Source organism: Myotis brandtii, unplaced genomic scaffold (genome assembly GCF_000412655.1).
Source record: "Myotis brandtii unplaced genomic scaffold, ASM41265v1 scaffold1042, whole genome shotgun sequence".
Lineage (NCBI taxonomy): Eukaryota > Metazoa > Chordata > Mammalia > Chiroptera > Vespertilionidae > Myotis > Myotis brandtii.
The window spans coordinates 402737-426206 of record NW_005353506.1 but is presented as its reverse complement, the minus strand read 5'-3'; the positions used below and the strand labels follow the sequence as shown (position 1 = coordinate 426206).

General features: G+C 39.1%; 1 protein-coding gene across 1 annotated transcript in view; it reads left to right on the top strand.

The window, feature by feature from the left end:
* The window catches only part of ST8SIA6 (ST8 alpha-N-acetyl-neuraminide alpha-2,8-sialyltransferase 6), a 165283-nt gene that overhangs the window by 104533 nt on the left and 37280 nt on the right, over positions 1-23470 (top strand). Inside the window, exon 5 of the mRNA XM_005856728.2 lies at positions 7379-7465. Within this exon, the coding sequence (XP_005856790.1) occupies positions 7379-7465 (87 nt within the window). The remainder of the gene's footprint in view (positions 1-7378; positions 7466-23470) is intronic.

Genomic DNA, 23470 nt, shown 5'->3' with positions numbered 1-23470 from the left:
GTGAACGTTGGAGTCTGCAGCAAGCAAGCCTCGTGCTCGCTTCAGTGCCTGGCTGCCGGCCGCCATCTTGGCTGACAGTTAATTTGCATATACTCACTGATTAGCCAATGAAAAGGGTAGCAGTCGTACGCCAATTACCATGTTTCTCTTTTATTAGTGTTGATGATATCACCATGGAAAATATAATTTTAACACAATAATGAATATTTGAAAGATTTTTGAGGTTTAAATGATGAACAACAAACTATAACTTAAATGTACAGTGTATGCACCAACACTCCAATCTAATTTGAACATATCCACTACCCAAAAGATGCTCTTTTCATCTATTCTCCCTACCACTGCATGCCAGTCTTTAAATCCAGGTAATCCCTGATATGCTCTCTATCACTATACTAGTACTGATGACTTTTTGGTTTTCCATTGATCTTTGGTTCAGTTGATGTGGCACCTATTTTCCTTCCTTTAAAATCTTTCCCATTGCTTGTAAACAATCAGAAATTGTTTGCTAAGCAACATTTAATCTTTCTGCAATTTGTTTTTGCGTTTGACATGCATCTTCATCCAATAATGCTTGTAACCGGTACACCTAGTAAGGTTTCATTTCTCTTCAGTAAAGACATAGGAGTGGAATAGCTGGCTTACATGCTAGGTATATGTTTACCTTTTGAAGAAACTACCAAATGGTTTTGTAAAGTAGTTGTATTATTTTACATTCCCACCAGTAGTGTATGAGAGTTCCAGTTACTCCACTTCTTGCCAAAGTCAGTATGGTCTGTCTTTTCAATTTTAGTTTTTTATAGTGGCTATGTAGTGGCATCTCATTGTGGTTCAAATTTACTAGTAATCTTTCTGCAAGTTGTTTTTGAGTTTGGCACGCATCTTCATCCAATAATGCTTGTAATAGTTGATCTTCAAACTTTTTCGATTGACCTGGACGTTCTTTGTCTTTCACATTGAAATCATCACTTTTAAAGCATTTAAACCAGTGTTCACAAGTATCTTGAGATGGAGAATGTTCACCATAAGCTTCTCGCAGTATACAATAACTTTCAGCAGCACTTTTCTTCAAAATAAAGTAATAAATTAAAACTTCCCACAAATGCTATTTTTTGGCACGAAATTCAACATTTTTAAGTGTAAAAATATCTATGATGTTAACACCTTCAGGAAATTTGACATATGAAGGTTTGAAGCTTGTTGTCAATACAACAAAATAGCATACATATCAAATTGCATATATATCAACATATGTGTAACTCCATCTATTGAAAAAAATCTGCATTATTAACCGGTACACCTAGTACATTTCCCTAGTAACTAGTATTGTTGAGCATCTTTTCATGTGTTGATTTGCCATCCATCTATCATCTTTGATGGATAATATTCAAATCTTTTGCCCAATTTTTAATTGGGTTGTTTGTCTTATCATTGAGTTTTAAGAGTTCTTTGTATATACTGGATCAAGTTTTTATCAGATATGTGTTGTGCAAATATTTTTTCTAATCTGTGACTTGCATTTTCATTTTCTTTACAGTGTTTTTTTAAAAGTAACCTTTAGTTTTGATGACATTTAATTTATAGATATCTTTCATAATTTGTACAGTTTGTGTAAAGATGTACAAAACCCACGATCATTAAGATTTTTTAAATGTTTTCTTCTAGAAGTTTTCCAATTTTAGTTCTTACATTTAGGTAAATGGTACAATTTGGGTTCATATTGTAGATGAAGTGAGGTAAGAATTGAGAATTTTAAAAATAGGTATTTAGCCAATCATTTTAGCAGCATTTGTTGAAAAAATTATTCCTTTTCCATTGAATTACCTTGTTGAAAGCTTTCTTTCTGGTTTTTCTAATTTTTCATTAATTTCTTTATCTGTCTTCACATACAATAAGTAAGGCACTGCTCTGATTATTGTAACACTGAAGTAAGTTTTGAAATCAGATAGTATAACTCTTCCAAATTTATTGTTCATTTTTAAATTCTGTTGGCTATTCCAGGTCTTTAAATTTCCATGTGAATTTTAGGTCAGTTTTTCAATTTTTACAAAAAGCACTGCTAGAATTTTTTTTATTAAAATTGCACCAAACATATAAATCAATTGGGGGAAAATTAAAATCTTAATATATCCTAAGTCTTTTTTAACCTATGGAGATGGCATATTGTTATATATATTTAGGTCTTCTTTAATTGCTCTTAGCAATTTTTGTTCATTTAAGTGTATGGGTCCTGCACATATTTGGTCAAATTTATTCTTAGGTGTTTTATATTTTTTATGTTACTATAAATTGAATTGCTTAAAATTTAATTTAGGTTGTTTGTTGCTAGTGTATTAAAATATAATTGATTCAATATGTTGATCTGGTATCCTGAAAATTTTGCTAAAGTATTAGTTCTAATAGCTTTTTTTGTGGATTTCTCAGATGATCATGTTCTCTCTGAATAAAAACAGTTTAGTTCTTTCTTTTTAACCTGGATGGTGTTATTTCTTTTTCTTGTCTTATTATATTGGCTAGATGTCCAATGCAGTGTGTTACAGAGATGGTGAGAGTGGACATTCTTGACTTGGTCCTGATATTAGGGGGAAAGTATTCAGTATTTCACAATTATGTATGATCCTAGCTGAAGTGTTTTTTGTGGATGTCCTTTATCAAGTTGTATAAATTCACTTCTATACTGAGTTTGCTGAGAGTGTTTGCCATGGCTGAATGTTGAATTAGGTTAAATGCTTTTTTTCCTTTCTTGTATTGAGAGTATTATTTTTTCTTAACATGTTTTTATTGATTTTCAGAGAGAGGAAGGGAGAGGGATGGAGAGATAGAAACATTGATGAGAGAGAAACATCATCTTTCGGCCGCCTCCTGCGCGCCCCATATTGGGGATTGAGCCTGCAACCTGGGCATGTGTCTTGACCTGGAATTGAACCAGTGACCTCTTGGTTCATGGGTTGAAGCTCAATCAATGAGCAACACTGACCAGACAAGATTATTATTATTTTTTAAAATCTATTATGGTGAATTGTATCAATGGATTTTCAAATAAATCAACCTTTCATTCCTGAGATATAACCCACTTGGTCAGAATGCCTTATCCTTTTTATATATATTGTGAGACTCAATTTGCTGATATTTTGTTGAAGATTTTTGCATCTATGTTTATGGAGGATATTAGTCTATATTTTCTTTCTTTCTTTTTAATGTCTTTTTCTGGTTTGGTCTTGGGGTAACACTATTTTTATAAATTAAAGTTGGGAAGTAATCCCCTGCTTCAATTTTATAGATAAGAGGATTTGTGTAGACTTTGTATTAATATTTCTCAAATGTTTGATAATATTCTCCATTGAAGCTATCTGGACATGGCATTTTTTTCTGTAGGATGGATTTTAATAACAAATTCAATTTTATTAATAGCTATAGGACTATTCAAGTTATCATTTTCTTCTTGATTGAGCTCTGGTAGTTTTTATCCTTCAAGTGGTGTTCTTTGGCATAAAGTTGTTATTATGCTTTTAATGTCCGTAGAGCTTTTAGTGTTGCAACCTCTCTCACTGGTCACATATTGGTCATTTGTTTATTCTCTCTTTTTACCTGATCAATGTGGCAAGAACTTTATCAATTTTATTGATTTTTCAGTGAACCAGCATTCAATTTTATTGATCTTTCTCCTGTTTTTTCAATTTATGCTCTTACTCTATTTTTATGGTAATATTCCTTGCTCAGAAATCTACTTTGTCTGATATGAATGTAGCCACTCCAGCTTCATTTTAATTAGTTCTACTGTGGTATATCTTTTCCTATCATTTTACTTTAAAAAAATGTAGTTGTTGTTTTTGAATATATTTTTATTGATTTATACCACTTCTATCCTCCTACCCATCCCCCAACCCCCTTTCTGATCTCTATTCTATAGTTGTCATGCATCTATTGCTAATATATATTATAAAATTCCTAATGTATTATTGTTATCTTTACCTTAAACAATTACCTATTAAAGAGACCTAAAAAAATAAATCTTTTGAATATACTTATACTAGGGGCTCAGTGTACGAATTCATGTACCTTGAAAGGTACTGTGGGCTGCGAGGCTGTGGTGGGCACAGGGGCATGTCCTGGCCCATCCTCCATGACCCTGCCCGGCCTCTCCCACTGTGGCCCCTGGTCCCCTGCCTGCCAGCAGCCCCGCTCCCACCGCCGCTGTTCCCACGCGTTGAGGATGTTGGCCTCGTTCACACCTGCTGATGGCACGGAGCGATTGGGGCTGGCACCAGCATCAGGTGCGAGCGGGGCCAGTGCTGTCAGCAGATACAAGTGGTGGCTGCTGCCCTGATCACCCCTCAGGAACAGGGGGAGGTGCAGAAGCCTTCAAGGGTGATCGGGGCCGGCACTGAGCACTGGCAGCGGGTGCAAGTGGGGCTGGCACTAGCAGTAGGTGCGAACGCCTAGCAGGACCATGGCCCATGGGAGCAAAGAATTTTCAGTAACCACTAAAGGCTTCCCCAATGACAGCGACTGGCACCCCACCTTGGTCTAGCTCCCCCACTCATCTGCTCCACCATCCTGCCGTGGCTGAGGCCCACCATGTTTCGTGCTCTACCACCTGCTGCAAACACCCGCCATGTTCCACATGCGCCCCCTGGCTCCCTCCCTTCTCCGCCGCCTTACTTCCTCCCTTCTCCACCTCCTCACTCCCTCCTGTCTCTGCTGCCTGGCTCCCTCCCTTCTCCGCCACTTCACTCCCTCCCATGTCCGCTGCCTCAGCTCCACTCCTGTCTCTGCTACCTCCAATCCATTTTCTTCTCCACCTCTTGGCTCCCTTCTGCAGTGCTTGGCTTCCTTCTACACTGTCTTCAGTCTTCGCTGGGTGCCTGTGTATGCAAATTAACCGCCATCTTTGTTTTGTTAATTTGCATACTCTTCTGATTGTCTGGTGGGTGTAGCAAAGGTACGGTCAGTTAGCATCTTTGTCTTTTATTAGTGTAGATATTCTCAATGCTCTTCGTTATTTTGTGTCAAGCCAGTTTTCAATCTGGCTTCATTTTTCTTCTGTCTAAAGGACTTCCTTTGGTATTCTTTGCACTGCAGGTTTGCTGGTATAAATTCATTTAGGCTTCATATATCTGAAAAAGTTTGTATTTTAACTTCATTTATTGTAAGGTTTGCTAAGTATAGAATTCTTGGTTGACAGTTTCCCCAAATCCTGTTTTGTATTTTAATGACATTGTTTCTCTGCCTTCTGACTTATATTGTTTCTCATAAGAAGTCTACTGTAATTTTTCTCTTTGTTTCTATGTGTATAATGTGTCTTTTTTCTCTAACTACTTTTAAGATCTTCTCTTTATCACAGGTTTAAATAAATTTTATTATGTGCCTTGGTGTATTTTTTCACCTGTGTTTTTGTGCTTTAGGTTTGTTGAGCTTTTTGTATCTGTGGGTTTATAGATTTTGTTAGATTTGGAAATTTGTCCACCATAAATTTTTCAGAAATTTTTTTTGTCTCTTCTTTCCTGCTAAGACTATAGTTTCACATGTATTTGGCCACCTGAGATTGTCTCACAACTGAATGACTGTAAATTTTTTATTCAGTTTGTCTTGCATAGGGTTTCTGGGTGTCTACCACCAGGTGGAGATAAGCAGTCTGTGTTTTTAAATTTTTCTTCTTGAGAGTATCATGAATGTCCCCTCTTTATTCCCCTATTGCCCCCTCCACCCAGTTCCCACCCCACCCCAGGCCTTCACCACCCTATTGTCTGTGTTCATAGGTAATGCATATATGCATCTAAAATCTTTGGTTAATCTCTTCCCCTCCTCCCTTCTGCCTGAGATTCATCAGTCTGTTTCATGTTTCCATACCTCTGATTCTATATTATTCACCTGTTTATTTTGTTCATTAGATTCCCTATTCACTTATTTTGATTTTTAGATTCAATTGTTAATCGATATGTTTTATTGCTATTTTATTGTTCATATTTTTTTATCCTTTTCTTCTTCTGCTTCTTCCTCTTTTTAAAGAATACCCTTCAACATTTCATGTAATACTGGTTCATGGTGAATAACTCCTTTAGCTTTTTCTTATCTGTAAAGCTCTTTATCTGACTTTAATTTAATTGATACTTTTGCTGGGTAGAGTAATCTTGCTTGTAGGTCCTTGCTGCTCATTGCTTTGAATATTTATTGCCACTCTCTTCTGGCCTGCAAAGTTTCTGTTGAGAAATCAGCTGACCAGGAATCAAACTAACAACCTTTTGGTGCATGGGATGACACTCCAATCAACTGAACCACCCAGCCAGGGCACAATACAACTATTTTTAATCTTTCCTGTGGTATTTCTGTGCTCTGCTTCTTTTTTTGTATTTAGCTAAAAAAATTTTTTGAGATTTCTTTTAGCTATTCTTAGCTGGGCCAGTGGAAACCAAGGGAAAATATTTTTTTATTAACCTTGGCAGCAATATGAAAAGAGAGAGAAACCCAAAAGGGAGGTAATTTCAGGGGCAAAGGAGCTGCTTGGTTGACTATCTTCCCCACCTATAATAAATACCTCTTTTCTGAGATAACTTTGGAGAATCTGCATTTTTCTGTATGGGGATGAGGGAAGTGATTTTCTGACAAGATTCTTTACTGTCCTCTTCCTTCTCCACCCCCTCACCAACATATACTCTTTCTTCCTGTTGTAGACCTTTGCTCTCAAATTCTGGCATCTAATGGCTAAGGTATTAATTGAAATAAAATTTAAAGTTGTGGGGTTTTTTTGTCCAAAAGGATAGTTGTATTTTAAATGATAACCCTTAAAGACTAAAGAATATGCTGTAATTAAAGGAATTGATACTTGATGATGGAATTTCAGGTAGAAGGAAATCTGGGGGGGACTGGGATCCTACCAAACTGTACCACTATGCCTACAAATTGAGCTCAATCTATTCTTTTAATATACTGTTCAGATTTAAAATTTAGGATGATTCTTTTGAAGAAATTTTATCTATATCCCAAGGTAAATCTATCAACTTAGACTCTGAAAAAAAATGATAAACTATATATTTATGATAAATACCTATAAAAATATATTTATTTGTCAATGAGTTGAAGCTAAGATGAAATGGCCATAAGATAGGAATGTGGGTTGGTGTGATGTCATTGCTTGTAATACTAGATATGACTTATGTGCAAATTACACATTCTTAAATCAGCATAGTAATTCTTTGTGAATTGTATGTTCCTAGAAGTTTTTAAATGGGTACACATTTACTTATTTCTCCTTTATTTTAGAAAAGACTTAGAGGATTAAAATTAGTATATTTTAAAAGTGTCCTTTAGAACATGCATATATTTGCTTAGCAGTATGTGAGATCTTTATTTTCTAACTTTGTTAATATTTGATTCTTAGGTATTCAGAGGATGACTATCTTCAGATTATCACAAATATACAGAGCTGTCCATGGAAACGACAAGTAGAAGAATATAAGGATTTTAGGTAAAAATTTTCTTCATATATAATATGAGATTTGCGTTGTAGGGAAATAAGCAACATGTTGTTAAAAAGAAAAGTAGAAGGAGCCAAGTGATATTCAGGATGATTTCATTCTAAGGCCCTCTCATGAGTCACATGGCACTCTATCCCCACCATTTATATAGACATTTGTAATTTTGCTACTGGAATTAATTATAAAATTCCCAAGTTTAAAGTGAAAGATTTTTAATGCTTTTTTTTTAGAGCATATTGCTTCTTTTTTTGTACCAGTTGTATTTGATGTTTATTTATTTATTTTGGAAATAAAATGTAATAAAAGCATTAGGATTGTTTGGAAAGCAGGAGGGGAAAATCATCCATAATGTCATCACTTTAAAACAAAAAATGTGTTATTTTCTGCATATTCTCTTACAATTTTTATTGTCTTCCTAATACTAGCAATATTCAGGAGTATGAGTTGCTCAAGGTAATAACCTGTGGAGGAGTCATCAACCTGACAATACCAGGTTGTCAGTTGATGATTATAGAGCTATCCTGTGCTTGGATAACTTGGAGCCGCCCAGACAGAGACAAATTACGTTAAATACTATGCTGTGGCGTGTGCATGAATGCTTATGTGGCACCCATTCCCCCCAATACCTGCAGCTAGGCCATGGTCTCTGTGCTTGCTTGGCCTCCGTTGCTCTGCTTCGCTTTGCCCACATTCTGATTTTTTGTTTGTATCAACACAGGTTTTGTCTTGTGACAAGTTATTTTGCTATATTATAATCCAGAAATATGTTTTTGTTTTTAATGGGTCATATTTTCAAAGTTTACTTTAAGTATCATGTCTTTTAAAAATCTCATTAAGGACACTTAGCTTTCCGCTAAGATTCTCTGGGAAGTATCTGCTGCTCGGCTTCCTTTACTGTGGGAAGGCAGCTCCTCCTGTTTGCATGGTGCTGTGGCTCTGCCTGCCCCTCCTGCAGTCAGCATACACTGGAGCTGTCAGACCAGCTGCCTTTGATTCTGCTGCCATTTTGAGAGGGGTTCTGGTCAGCTCCCATGGGTGTAAAAGTAACTTCCTGATTGGGTCAAAACTAAAAATGAATATATTCTTTCCACTGGGTAGACCTGTAGATGTTGTGACTTCCTGTAGGATACCATTAAGCATCTTTCACTTCAGGATGAGGGGTAAGAAAGGGGGTTCCTGTTTAACTATTTAATTTCCAGAATGTTTTATGCAGGGTGGGAAAAAATATGTTTACAGCCCTAGCCGGTCTGGCTCAGTGTATAGAGCATCAACCTGCGGACCAAAGGGTCCCGGTTCGATTCCTGTCAAGGGCATGTACCTTGGTTGCAGGCTCCTCCCTGGCCCTGGCCCTGGTCAGGGCTCCTGCAGGAGGCAACCAATCGATGTGTTTCTCTTACATCGATGTTTCTTTCTGTCTTTCCCTCTCCCATTCTTTCCAAAAATCAATGGCAAAATATCCTCGGGTGAGGATTAACAAAAATAAAGAAAAAAAATAAAGATGATTAAACGTTTAAAAAATAGATTTACAGTTGTTTTTATGGAAAATAATACATTAATTAATAAATAATAATACAAGCATAAACACTGTTTTTGCATACTGACAACTGTAAACCTACTTTTGCCCCATCCTATATTCTTTTTTTTTTTCAGGGTTTAATTTTTTTTATTGCTTAAAGTATTACATAGGGTATTACATATGTGTCCTTTTTTTCCCCGCCCTTACAATCCCCTGAGATGGTACCTCATTGTTGTTTTGATTTGCATCTCTCGGATGATTAGTGACTTTGAGCATGTTTTCATATGTCTCTTGGCTTTCTGAATGTCCTCTTTTGAAAGGTGTCTATTTAGATCCTTTGCCCATTTTTTGATTGGATTGTTTATCTTCTTTTTGTTAAGTTGTATGAGTTCCCTATAAATTTTGGAGATTAGGCCCTTATCAGATATGACGTTGGCAAATATGTTTTCCCACGCAGTGGGTTTTCTTGTTGTTTTGTTGATGGTTTCTTTTGCTGTGCAGAAGCTTTTTATTTTGATGTAGTCCCATTTGTTCATTTTCTCTTTAGTTTCAACTGCCCTAGGAGCTGTATCAGTGAAGAAATTGCTTTGGCATATGTCTGAGATTTTGTTGCCTTTGGATTCTTCTAGAATTTTTATGGTTTCCTGTCGTACATTTAAGTCCTTTATCCATTTTGAGTTTATTCTTGTGTATGGTGTAAGTTGGTGGTCTAGTTTCATTTTCTTGCATATATCTGTCCAATTTTCCCAACACCATTTATTGAAGAGACTATCTTGGCTCCATTGTATGTTCTTGCCTCCTTTGTCAAATATTAATTGAGCATATTGGTTCGGGCTAATTTCTGGACTCTCTATTCTATTCCACTGATCTATATGTCTGTTCTTGTGCCAGTACCAGGCAGTTTTGAGAACAGTGGCTTTGTAATACAGCTTGATATCTGGCATTGAGATCCCACCTACTTTGTTCTTTCTCAGGATCGCTGCAGCTATTCGGGGTCTTTTTTTATTCCAGATGAATTTTTGGAGAGTTCGTTCTAGATCTTTGAAGTAGGCCATTGGTATTTTAATGGGAAGTGCGTTGAATTTATAGATTGCTTTGGGTAGTATGGACATTTTAATGATGTTGATTCTACCAATCCAAGAACATGGTATGTTCTTCCATCTCTTTATGTCTTCCTCTATCTCTTTTTTCAATGTCCTGTAGTTTTCTGAGTAGAGGTCTTTTACCTCTTTAGTTAAGTTTATTCCTAGGTAGCTTAATTTTTTTGGTGCGATGGTAAATGGGATTGTTTTTATAATCTCTCTTTCTGAAAGTTCACTATTGGTGTATAGAAATGCCTCAGATTTCTTGGGGTTAATTTTGTATCCTGCTACATTGCCAAATTCATGTATTAAGTCTAGTAGTTTTTTGATGGAGTCTCTAGGGTTTTGTATGTATAATATCATGTCGTCTGCAAATAAGGACAGTTTTACTTCCTCTTTTCCAATTTGGATGCCTTTTATTTCTTCTTCTTGTCTAATTGCAATGGCTAATACTTCCAGGACTATGTTAAAGAGGAGTGGCGAGAGTGGGCATCCCTGTCTTGTTCCTGTTCTTAGGGGAAATGGTGTTAGTTTTTGTCCATTGAGTATGATGTTGGCTGTGGGCCTGTCATATATGGCTTTTATTATGTTGAGGTATGATCCTTCTATTCCCACCTTGCTGAGAGTTTTTATCAAAAATGGGTGTTGGATTTTGTCGAATGCTTTTTCTGCATCAATTGATATGACCATGTGGTTTTTTTCTTTCAATTTGTTTATGTGATGTATTACGTTTATTGATTTACGGATGTTGTACCATCCTTGCATTCCTGGGATAAATCCTACTTGGTCATGGTGTATGATCTTTCTGATGTACTGTTGGATCCGATTTGCTAAGATTTTGTTGAGGATTTTGGCATCTATGTTCATGAGGGATATTGGCCTGTAATTCTCTTTCATTGTGTTGTCTTTACCTGGTTTTGGTATTAGGGTGATGCTGGCTTCATAGAATGAGCTTGGAAGTGTTCCTTCCTCCTGAATTTTTTGTAGTAGTCTGAGGAGGATAGGTTTTAGTTCTTCCTTGAAAGTTTGGTAAAACTCCCCTGAGAAGCCATCTGGTCCTGGGCTTTTGTTTGCTGGGAGCTTTTTGATGACTGCTTCAATTTCTTCCATAGTTATTGGCCTATTGAGGTTTTTAGATTCTTCCTGATTGAGTTTTGGAATGTTGTACTTTCCTAGGAATTTGTCCATTTCCTCCAGGTTGTCTAGTTTGTTGGAGTAGAGCTGTCCATAGTATTGTTTAACAATCATTTGTATTTCTGTGGGGTCTGTTGTTATTTCGCCTCTATCGTTTCTGATTTGGTTTATTTGGGTCCTCTCTCTTTGCTTCTTGGTGAGCCTGGCTAGAGGTTTGTCGATCTTGTTTATCCTTTCAAAGAACCAGCTCTTGGTTTCATTGATTTTCTGTATTGTTTTTTTGGTCTCTATGTCATTTATTTCTGCTCTAATCTTTATTATCTCCTTCCTTCTGCTCACTCTGGGGTTTTCTTGTTGCTCTCTTTCTAATTCTTTGAGTTGTAGAGTTAGATGATTTACTACCATTTTTTCTTGTTTTTTGAGATAGGCCTGTAGAGCTATAAACTTCCCTCTCAGGACTGCTTTCATTGTGTCCCATAGGTTTTGGATTGTTGTGTTTTCATTGTCATTAGTGTCCAGGATGTTTTTAATTTCTTCTTTGATGTCATTGGTAACCCAATCAATATTTAATAACATGCTATTCAGCTTCCAAGTGTTTGAGTATTTTGGGTTGTTTTTATTGTAGTTTATTTCTAACATTATGCCATCGTGGTCTGAGAAGAAGCTTTTTATGATTTCAATCTTCTTGAATTTGTGGAGACTTTGCTTGTGACCCAATATGTGGTCTATTTTTGAATATGTCCCATGAGCACCTGAGAGGAATGTATATTCCATGGCTTTGGGGTGAAGTGTTCTGAAGATGTCAATTAAGTCCATCTGATCTAGTGAGTCATTTAGGATTGCTGTTTCTTTGCTGATTGTTTGTCTAGCGGGCTTATCCAGTGGTGTCAGTGGTGTATTAAAGTCCCCTACTATGATTGTATTGTTGTCGATCTCTCCTTTGATATCTTCCAGGAGTTTTTTTATGAATTTGGGTGCTCCTGCATTGGGTGCATATATGTTTACCAGGGTTATATCTTCTTGTTGTATTGATCCCTTTAGTATTATGAAGTGGCCTTCCTTATCTCTGGTTATGGCCTTCACTTTGAGGTCTATTTTGTCTGATATAAGTATTGCTACCCCAGCTTTCTTTTCCTTTCCATTTGCCTGAAAGATATTTTTCCATCCCTTCACTTTCAGTCTGTGTGAGTCCCTTCTAATGAGGTGGGTCTCTTGTAGACAGCAGATGTATGGGTCATGTTTTTTTATCCATTCAGCCACTCGATGTCTTTTGGTTGGAGCATTTAGTCCGTTTACGTTTAAAGTTATTATTGAAAGGTACTTGTTTGTAGCCATTTCTTTTTTTGTGTGGCTGTTTTCTTTCTGAGCTTTTTATTCCTTCTTTTTACACCAGTCCCTTTAGCATTTCTTGCATTGCTGGCTTGGTGGTGATAAACTCCCTTAGCCTTTTTTTGTCTGTGAAGCTTCTTATTTCCCCTTCAATTTTGAATGATAGCCTTGCTGGATAGAGTATTCTTGGGTTCAGTCCTTTGCTTTGCATCACTTTGTAAATTTCTGTCCATTCTTTTCTGGCCTGATGTGTTTCTGTTGAGAAATCATTTGATAATCTAATGGGAGATCCCTTGTATGTAACTTTCCGTCTCTCTCTTGCAGCCTGTAAGATTCTCTCTTTGTCCTGAACATTTGCCATGGTAATTATGATGTGTCTTGGTGTGGGTCTTTTCGGGTTCACCTTGTTTGGGACTCTCTGTGCTTGTGTGACTTTTTTCTTCCCCACTTCAGGGAAGTTTTCTGATATTATTTCTTCGAGTAGGTTTTCTAATCCTTGTTCATCTTTCTGTTGTTCTGGCACCCCTATTATTCGTATGTTGTTTCGTTTCATGTTGTCCCAAAGCTCCCTTAGGCTCTCCTCCTGTCTTTTAATTTTTTTCTCCAATTGCAGTACAGTTTGGGTGTGTTTTGCTTCCTTGTCTTCTAATTCACTAATTCGGTCCTCCGCTTCTCCTAGTCTACTGTTGATGCTTTCAATGGTGTTTTTTATTGCAGCTATATCGCTCTTCATTTCTTCTTGGGTCTTGCATAAGTTATTGATTTTTTCATCTGTTTCTTCTTGCTTCTTGCATAAGTAGTTGATTTTTTCCTCCATCCGGTTTATGCACGCTAGGACCCTTATTCTGAATTCTTTTTCTGTCATGTTGCATGCCTCTGTCTCACTTAGCTGCTTTTCTGGCGAGTCCTCCTTTTCTTTCCTTTGGGGGTTTCTTTGCCTACCCATGTTTGATCTCACTGACATATCTAGATGTTGAGTCGTTCAGTGGCTGCTCCCTGGGTGGCAGTGGCTCCTTGGGCTGTGGTTGCTCCTTGGGTGGTTGCGGTAGCAGCTGCTCCTCAGTTGGCAGCAGCTCCTCTGGTGGGTGTTGTTCACAGCTGTGGTGGCTCTTCTGGCTGGTGGGGGGAGGCTTCACGTACAGCTGCTGTTCCTCAGACAGAGGGTGTGGTGATCAGGAGGCTGCTGTTGCTTGGATCTGCTTAGTCCTGCCAGGTATTTAGGAGAGTGTTGAATTTCCCTGTGATACACTGTTCCTCCGTGTTGTAAATCACAGTCCTGATTTTAAAGCAGGCTGTATTTGTGATCCAGACTGCCTTAATTTGTGTTCACCTAAGAGTCAGTTTGTGGCTCAGCCTCTGGGTGGCAGTGTTTTGGGGTTGGCCTCTGAGGCTATACGGCTTCTCTACTTAAAACTGGTTTGGGGAGGTCAACTGCCCAGAGCTGGTTCTTAAATAATCGTTACCCTGCTCTGCCCCATCCTATATTCTGAATATGTCCCCTCAAAAGTAATAAGTTGAAAACCTAATCCTCAATGTGATAGTGTTTGGAGGTGGTTCCTTTAGGAGGTGATGAAGTTATTAGAGCTCTCATAAGTGGGATTGATGATTTTATAAGAAGACCCCAAACTGCTCTCTCAAGCCTTCCACCATGTGAGGACACAGTAAGAAGACAGATATCTGTGAACCAGGAAGTAGGTTCTCACTAGATACTGAATCTTCCAGCTCCTTGATTTTAGACTTCCTTGCCTCCAGAACTGTAAAAATTAATTTCTGTTATTGCCCTGGCTGAGTAGCTCATTTGGTTAGAGTGTCATTCTGATATGTCAACATTGCACAAAGGTTGTGGGTCCAAGCCATAGTCCAGGCACATACTAGAAACAACCAATGAGTGCATAAATAAGAGAACAAATTGCTCTCTCTGTCTGTCTCCCTCTCTCAAATCAGTAAATTAATATTTAAATTTCTGTTGTTTAAAAGCACCCAGCCATACTGTTCTGTTATAGTGAGTCAAACAGACTAAGACATGGTCTTACTCAGCATTAGATTTGAGAGATCTTAGTGACAAGGAAACCAGAAAGAAATGACTCCAAGTAGCTACAGCAATCTTGAAAAAGAAGAACAAAGTTAGAGGAATTACAATACCAGATATCAAGCTATATTACAAAGCTATTGTACTCAGAATAGCCTGGTACTGGCTCAAGAACAGGCTTATAGATCAATGGAACAGAACACAGACTCAAGAAATTGATCCACACCATTATGCTCAGTTAATATTTGACAAAGGAGTCAAGAGCATACAATGGAGTGAAGACAGTCTATTCAGTAAATGGTGTTGGGAAAATTGGACAGATACATACAAAAAAACTGAAACTAGACCACCAACTTACATCATCCACAAAAATAAGCTCAAAATGGATAAAAGACTTAAATGTAAGTCATGAAACCATTGCAACAAAAAATTAAGATACTTAGGAATAAACATAACCAAGGAGGTACAAGACCTGTCCTCTGAAAACTACAGGACATTGAGAAAAGAGATAGAGGAAGATATAAACAAGTGGAAGAATATATGATGTTCATAGATTAGTAGAATTATCATTATTAAAATGTCCATACTACTCAAAGCAATCTATAGATTCAATGCAATCCCTATTTAAAAAACCACAGTGTATTTCACAGATCTAGAAGAAACCATAGGCAACAAAATCTCAGACATCTCTTGTAGCAATATGTATACTAATACATCTCCTAGAGCAAAGGAAACTAAGGAGAAAATAAATGGGACTACATCAAAATAAAAAGCTTTTGCACAGCAAAAGAAGCCATCAACAAAACAAAAAGGGAGCCCACTGCATGGGAGAACATATTTGCCAATGATACACCCAATAAGTGGTTAATTTCCAAAATATATAAGGAACTATTTGAACTTAACAAAAGGAAGACAAACAATCCAATTAAAAAATGGGCCAAGGACCTAAATAGACACTTCTCCAAAGTGGACATACAGAAGGCCAAGAGACATATGAAAAAATGCTCAGTCACTGATCATCAGAGAGGTGCAAATTAAGACAATGAGGTATCACCTCACACCTGTCAGAGTGGCTATAAGCAACAAATCAACAAACAACAAGTGTTGGCAAGGATATGGAGAAAAGGGAACCCTAGTACACTGTTGGTGGGAATGCAGACTGGTGCAGCCTCTGTGGAAAACAGTATGGAGTTTCCTCAAAAATTAAAAATGGAACTCCCATTGACCCAGTGGTCCTACTTCTAGGAATATATCCTAAGAAATCAGAAAAACTAATCAGAAAGAATGTATGCACCGCTATGATCATAGCAGCACAATTTACAATAGCTAAGATCTGGAAACAGCCCAAGTGCCTGTCAATAGATGAGTGGATATAAAAGCTGTGGTACTTTACACAATGGAATACTTCACAGCTGTAGAAAAGAAAGTTCTCTTACTATTTGCAACAGCATGGATGGATCTGGAGAGTATTATGCTAAGCAAAATAAGCCAGTCAGAGAAAGTCAAGTGTCACATGATCTCACTCATATGTGGAATCTAATGAACAAAATAAACTGATGAACAAAATAGATCCAGAGACATAGAAGCATGGAACAGACTGATGAATTTCAGAGGGAAGGTGGAAGTGGAGAGGTGGGAGGGGAGTGATTAACCAGGGAACTTGTTTGCATATACGTGTAAACCATGGACACAGACAATAGAGTGGTGAAGGCCTGGAAAGGGTGGGTATGGGGTGGAGGGGGTAAATGGGGAAAAAAACAACACACCAACAAACAAAGGGGTCATCTATAATGCTTGCAACAATAAGTTAATTTTTAAAAATAAGAAAAAAGATAAAAACAAACAAAAAAACAAAGTGTGTTTATAAATGTAAATTAACAAGCCTCATCATCACGTCTATACACAGAGATGGTTCATTTAAGTAACACAGAAATTCACCTAAATGGCCTACTCAGGGTCACCTGAGCAGTCCTTTGTGTAATCTGGAAATGGATATTCAAATTGTAAAAATACCGTGCAGTCTCATTACAGATCCAAATTTATTGTATCCTTAGCAAGTACCACTGGAAGGACAAATCATCTTTAATCTATACAGCAAGGGTCCTACCAGTTGGTCTTTCCTCAGCCTCACCAAGTGCCCGCATACCTGGAAATCTAGACTTCAGCCCTCCTCTTTCCTGTCTTATCTGCTCCAAAAGTTGAGTGAGGACAGAACATGACTGTTTTTTAAGATGTTTTATTACTCTATTTGATTAAATAAATAGCTGACCATATTTTCTTTTACTAATCCAGTGAACAAATATTTATTAAACACTTCTTTTGTTGCCACTCACTGTGCTAGACACTGGGAACACCACAGTCATGCTCTTCCCTTCATGGGAAGACAGAGAGTAAACAAGATTCAACTACACTGCCCTGACTGGTGTGGCTCAGTTGGTTGTAGCATCATCCCATGCACTGAAAGGTCACAGGTCCATTTCCTGGTCAAGGCACCTGGGCAGGTTGCAGGCTTGATCCAGGTTGGGGTGCATACGGAATCTAACTACTAGATGTTTTTCTCACGTCTATGTTTCTCTATCTCTCTCTTCCTCTCCCTTCCTCTCTCTCTCCAAAATAAAAATCAATAAAAACATATCCTTGGGTGAGAATTTTTTTTTAAAGAATCATTTACAATGTGTTCAGTGCTGTGAAAATAACAAACATGCTGCACTGGGTGAGGTAGGTAGGAATGGATGGATCAGGGAAGCCCTGTCTAAGCAGGTTTGAAGTGAGACCTGGAGCAGTAGAGTCAGCCTTTTCTTTTTTTGCATCTTACAGATTTTAATTTCTAATACATTTAATATTAATCTTTAATATCCCACATAAATAAAAGGCTCTTTGGGGGTCCTTTTATTTTTTTTCCAGAGCAAAAGGGTCATGAGGTCAAAAAGTGAGAAAACCACTGTGGTTTATCCCCAGCCATGATTGGTCCGTTTCTTGCTCTGACTTCATAAGGTGCCATTTTGATGGAATTGCAAACCACTCCTCTAGAAGGTCCTGGCTGGGCTGAGGTTTTAGCCCATTGGAGCCCAGGAAGCTGATTGGTAGTGACCTGTTGGATGTGAACTAGTTGGCTTATCTTCTCATTAGTTTTTTTCCTCCTCCTCCTCCTCCTTCTTCCCTTCTTCTTCTTCTCCTCTTCCTCCTTCTCTTTCTCCTTCTCCTCCTCCTCCTTCTCCTTCTCCTTTGCTTTTTTCTTTTTCTATTTTCATCACTGATTCACTTCAGTGGGAGTGGATATCAGATAACATTTTTTATTTTTTTAAGTTACCATGTGTAATGACTTTGCAGCCATCTCTGCCAACGAGGAGTGCCATATTGGCAACTGCCTCATCCTCAACACTATTGGCAAGAGATCTTTTGTAGAGGTTAAGCTGGCCTGGCACATTGTCGCCAGTACAGAGGTGGCAGTGAAAGTTGTGAACTGGGATGGATCCTGTGATGTTCTCCAAATGATTCATTCTCTTAAGAAACTAAATCATCCTAACATCACAAAGTTGTTTGAGGTCTTACCACCCAGGACCAGGTATATCTCTTCATGGAGCATACGAGTTAAGGAACCTTATTTGACTACTACAGGCCCAAAAATTTGTGCACTTGGGTGGGGGGGGGGTCCCTCAGCCCGGCCTGTGCCCTCTAGCAGTCCAGGACCCCTCGGGGGATGTCCACCTGCCAGCTTAGGCCCACTCCCCAGGGGAACGGGCCTAAGCTGGCAATCAGACACCCCTCTGGCAGCCTGGGAGCCCTCGGGGGATGTCTGACTAACAGCCTGCGAGGAGCGGGCCTAAGCCGTTAGTGGACATCCTTAGCGCTGCTGCGGAGCTCCCACCTTCACCACGCCACTGGCTGGCCAGCCCTGAGCCAGCTTCTGGCTGAGCAGCGCTCCTCCTATGGAAGCACACTGACCAGCAGGGCACAGCTCATCTGTGTGCGTCATAGTGACTGATCGTTCCCAGTCATTTTGCCATTAGGGTCAATTTGCATATTACCCTTTTATTATATAGGATTTAGAGAACTATGGCCCCATGAAGGAGAAGGAAGCCCAAGTGCCATTCTGAAAACTGCTATCAGTGACACATTACTGTCACCAGAGACACATTGTACATCTGGACCTAAAGCCGGAGAACATAGTTCTAGATAGTGAGATGAGTGTCAAATTAGAAGACTTTGGTTTCAGTAGAGAATTTACAGAAGAGAAACTTGCCACCTTCTGTGTCACTGCCCCTTAAATGGCCCCAGAGATGTTCCAGTTCGAACCCTATGAGGGCCTGAAGGTGGACATCTGGAGCATGGTGGTAATGCTCTACAGGATGGTGACAGGGGAACTACCATTTGTGAGGAAGAATTTTGAAGAACTTAGCACATCTTGAATGGTTGCTTCTTTATACCATACTTCTGTCAACAATGTCAAAAACTTTTACAAAAATTAATAACTCTCGACCCCTGCCAAAGACCAACCCTGGAAGATACAATGAAAGACTACCGGGTCAACATTGACCAGTCAGGGGAACTGAGGCCATGCATCGAGCCATCCTGGGGTGACTAGACCCCCAGGAAGATCAAATAATGAAGAACATGGGATATGAGCATCATGAGATACAGGAGTCACTCACAAGAAGAACATATAACAACATCATGGGCACTTAGCTCATCTTCGATAACATGAAAACCAAGATTTGTGGCCACAAGATCAGGGTAATTCCATATCCTTCCCCTGACCCCAGCATCAGTCTTTTTCCAATCCAGGGGCTTCAGGCATCATGGCAGAAGAGCAGAGACCCAGGGACTCCACCACCCAGCCTAGAGTCAAATATGCCCACTCCCCCAAGGCAGCCTGGGATCGAGCACCACCACTCCCTCAGGCAGCCTGCAACTGAGGACAATCATTCCCCCAGCAAGTGTGCAAGCAAGGATGACCATTCACCCAGCCGGCATGAAGATGAGGATGACCATTCACCCAGCTGGCATGGAAGCGAGGAATCCCATTCTCTCAGCCAGTGTGGAAGCAAGGACTACAACTCCCCGAGGCAGCCTAGAATCAAGGACTGCCACCCCTAGCCCAGCCCTCCAGCGTGACCCTGGGGGCTCCTCACCACCCACAGAAGCAGCACCAGCAGTGGTGGTGGAACCCCAGAGCGAACCACCAGTGAAAACTGCCTTCAAGCTGGGCAGCAAGATGGTGGGACCCCAGCCTCTTCCTCCGGCCACAGCCAGGACCAGCAGGGGTTGGCTAAGAGGGTGTTCAGGTTTTTCTTAAGATTCCTATGCTGTAGGCTGTCCACTGAAAGACAGCATCTGGAAAGGACAAGAGTGAAGCCAATATAATTTTTTACAATAGTGGACAGCCAAAGCAGGACCACAGTCCGTGATGCTGGGGAAATCAAGCAGCACTCTGCATTTTAAATGTTGAAGTTCAAAGACGCTGAGCTCCAGGGAGGCCAGCCATGTGATGCGGGAGAGGAGACAGTGGCTGAACACAATCTGCTGTGGGTGAGAGCAGGGCCAGAAGTACCTGCTGTGTGTGCAAGGTGAGAGGACTTGGTCCAGAGGACCACAGAGGTGGGCAAACTGCCCAGGTGTTGTCTGCATGGGATTCACATCTGGATGGCATCTGGCATCTCCATGGACTTCAGAAGCATCTCAGCCACAATACCCTCTGACCTTGGAAGATTGCCCGGAGCCCTTGGGGGTCAAGAGGAAAGCTGCTCTCCCTGTGAGTCCACCCCTTAGCCCCCACCTGAATGAAACTTCAGAGACTGGTCTGTTTTTCCTGGGACCCTTCTCCCTTCCCTGTGCTCCTTTGCTCCCATGTTTGTGGGGGTTCTTATTAAATTATTTGGTTCTCTCAAATTTTATAACAAACCTGATGCTCCAGAAAATAAAAAAGAAAGAAACTGTATAGGTGATGGATGGCATGCAGACAGAAGGGCCATTTTCTGTTTAGTATCATTTTGGTATAAAAAGTGCATCAGTAACCATGATGATCTCTCAACAGCCTATCTATGTCTTCAGGCTCTATTAAAGTAAACATCTGAGACTATGCACTTATTGCTTATTTTTATTCAAGAGAAACAGTCATGGTGATATTTATTTACTTGAATATTTATTTATTGTAATGTTCTTTTTATGGGAATATTAGTAAACTAAATTATATAACCCCTCAACAGAAGTCTGTGCAAGTAAATCATAATAAACTGCTCAATTTCCTAAATTTTTACCAATACGGCAGGCCAAATCTGGGGAGTTTCTGGCTTATTTATAAATCTGAATTATAGAAATGCCCCTTATTATGATAGATGTGAAGTAGCTAAATCATTTTCTATTTTATTTTTATTCGGCATTTTATATCAGATTGGAGAAAAGTGAAATACGAGCCTTAAAAAGGAGGTAATATTCTTTTAGTAGGAATTACAAAACATTGAATTCTGAATAGTAGAAGCAAGTGAATAATTTCTAAATCCATCTGCAACCTGATTACTGAAGCTCTCAACATCTGATATCTAGGGGCTATTTGAAAATGGTGAGATTGCTGTGGTCACATGATATAAAAATAAGAGAACTTTTATGAATTATTTTTTAATCATTATTGTTGAGAGTATTACAAATGTCCCCGTTGGGTTCCCCCCATTACCCACCTCCACCCAGTTCCCATCCCTCCTGATTGAAAACACGCCACACGTGGGTGTCAGACCAGTCAATTCTAGGCCCCCACCCCTCCTACCAGTCTCGATGCACTTTCTTCTTTACTCTCTAATTGTAGGACTTCCATTCAGCCAGATTATAGGCAGTGCTGAGTGATGGTGGTTCTGTATTTTAGTTGTAATTTTGACGTGGTTGTGGGAGGCGGTGAGTACTGGTGTTTACCTATGTTGCCATCTTGGTTCCTCCTATTAGCGTCTTATAAATCTCCTTCTTCTTGTGATGTTGTGATATGAATTCTTTTTCTTAAATAAATATGCTTCTTGCTAGCAGAAGAGTTAAATTTTATTTATCAACAAATATTTATTTAGGGTTTACCATGTCAAAGCACTGTTCCGTTCAGCCTGGTACAGTGCCAGGGTGCAGTGTAAGATATCAGTGAATGTCTATTAAATGAATGGCTGCATGAAAGTAAATAAGAAAAATGCACGCTTTTCTTATTGACCTCAAAGAAATTGTAGCTAGTTTGGAAAGATAAGAAATAAAACTACGAATATGTATGATTTAGTGTCAAAATGAGTGATTTATACAAATACCATAATATAGCAATGCCCAATCACTGGGGATATGATTTCTTGGGATGTTTTGTGGAAAGGGGCAGGACTTGTGCTGTCACTCTGAGGTGGATAGAAAGGAAGGGAGAGAGCAATGCGGATGAAGGAAGCCAGGAATAAACATGAGTAAGTTTCAGGACCAGCTTCATTCACTAAAGCAGTGAACTTACTTTAGATCAGCGGTTCTCAACCTGTGGGCCACGACCCCTTTGGGGGTCGAACGACCCTTTCACAGGGGTCACCTAAGACCATCGGAGAACACATATATAATTACATATTGTTTTTGTGATTAATCACTATGCTCTAATTATGTTCAATTTGTAACAATGAAAATACATCCTGCATATCAAATATTTATATAACGATTCATAACAGTAGCAAAATTACAGTTATGAAGTAGCAATGAAAATAATTTTATGGTTGGGGGTCACCACAACATGAGGAACTGTATTAGAGTGTCGTGGCATTAGGAAGGTTGAGAACCGCTGCTCAAGAGAGTGCTTGGGATAAAGGGATACTCCTAGGTCAGTAGGTGCTCCTGATGACACACAGGGTCTCTGATGAGCAGAGTAAAGTCCACAGGCTTTCTGTAGATACCAAGAACCCAGTAGAGATATTTCTACATCAGAACTATATGATGAATTTATTATTTTAGAGAATGCTTCAGTCAGCAAATTATTTAAATTATAGTCTTAGAAGGAAATGAATAGACTGAAGAAAGACGGAGCAGTCAGGGGCAGCTTGTAGAAAGATGACCTTAGGATGTTGAAGATCTAAAACATCAATCGTAGCCATAAAAATAGCAAGGGAGGGACTCTCGGTGTCACGGTGTGTTTTATTTATCTTTGTATCTCCTGTGCCCATCACACAAGTGGTACCAATAAATAGCTGTAGTATACATACCTAAAGAATTGGCAGGACTTAATTGATCATTAATTCCTAGTTTTCTAATTGAAGGAGAAGGAAAATGAAGAGTTGGCTCTAGCCAGTTTGGCTCAGTGCATAGAGCCTCGGACTGTGGACTAAAGGATCCCGTGTTTGATTCCGGTCAAGGGCATATAACTCAGTTGCAGGCTTGATCCCCGGCCCTGGTCAGGGTGCATACGGGAGGCAATCTATCGATGCGTCGCTCTCAAGTTGATGGTTCTCTTTCTCTGTCTCTCCCTCTCCTTTCCACACTCTCTAAAAATCAATCGAAAAATATCCTCAGGTGAGGATTAACAAATAAAAAAGAAAAATAATGAGTTGAAGACAAATGGAACTGTTGGGTCTGGTTGATTGCGATAATAGGGGTGCTACTGACAAGTAGACAGATTTCAAAGGGAAATTGCTTTTGAGAAGATGAGCCCATGTGGACAGGCTGCATTTGAGCTGCCATTGGGACAACCTGATGCAGAAGACATGTTCTTTCTTTGGGGTAAATGCATATGTTAAGAGAAAATGGACTTTTCTGAAAAAGAAAGGTGGGTGTGTTTAAAGTTACTTTAGATAAGAAATATGGACCTTTAAAAGCCTATCTTCTCAGCAGTCTTTTTCCCCAGCTTAACAGCATTTGTCCTCTTTTTATAGAATATTAAGCTTTTACTCATTCAGCACTTAATTGTGCATCTGAG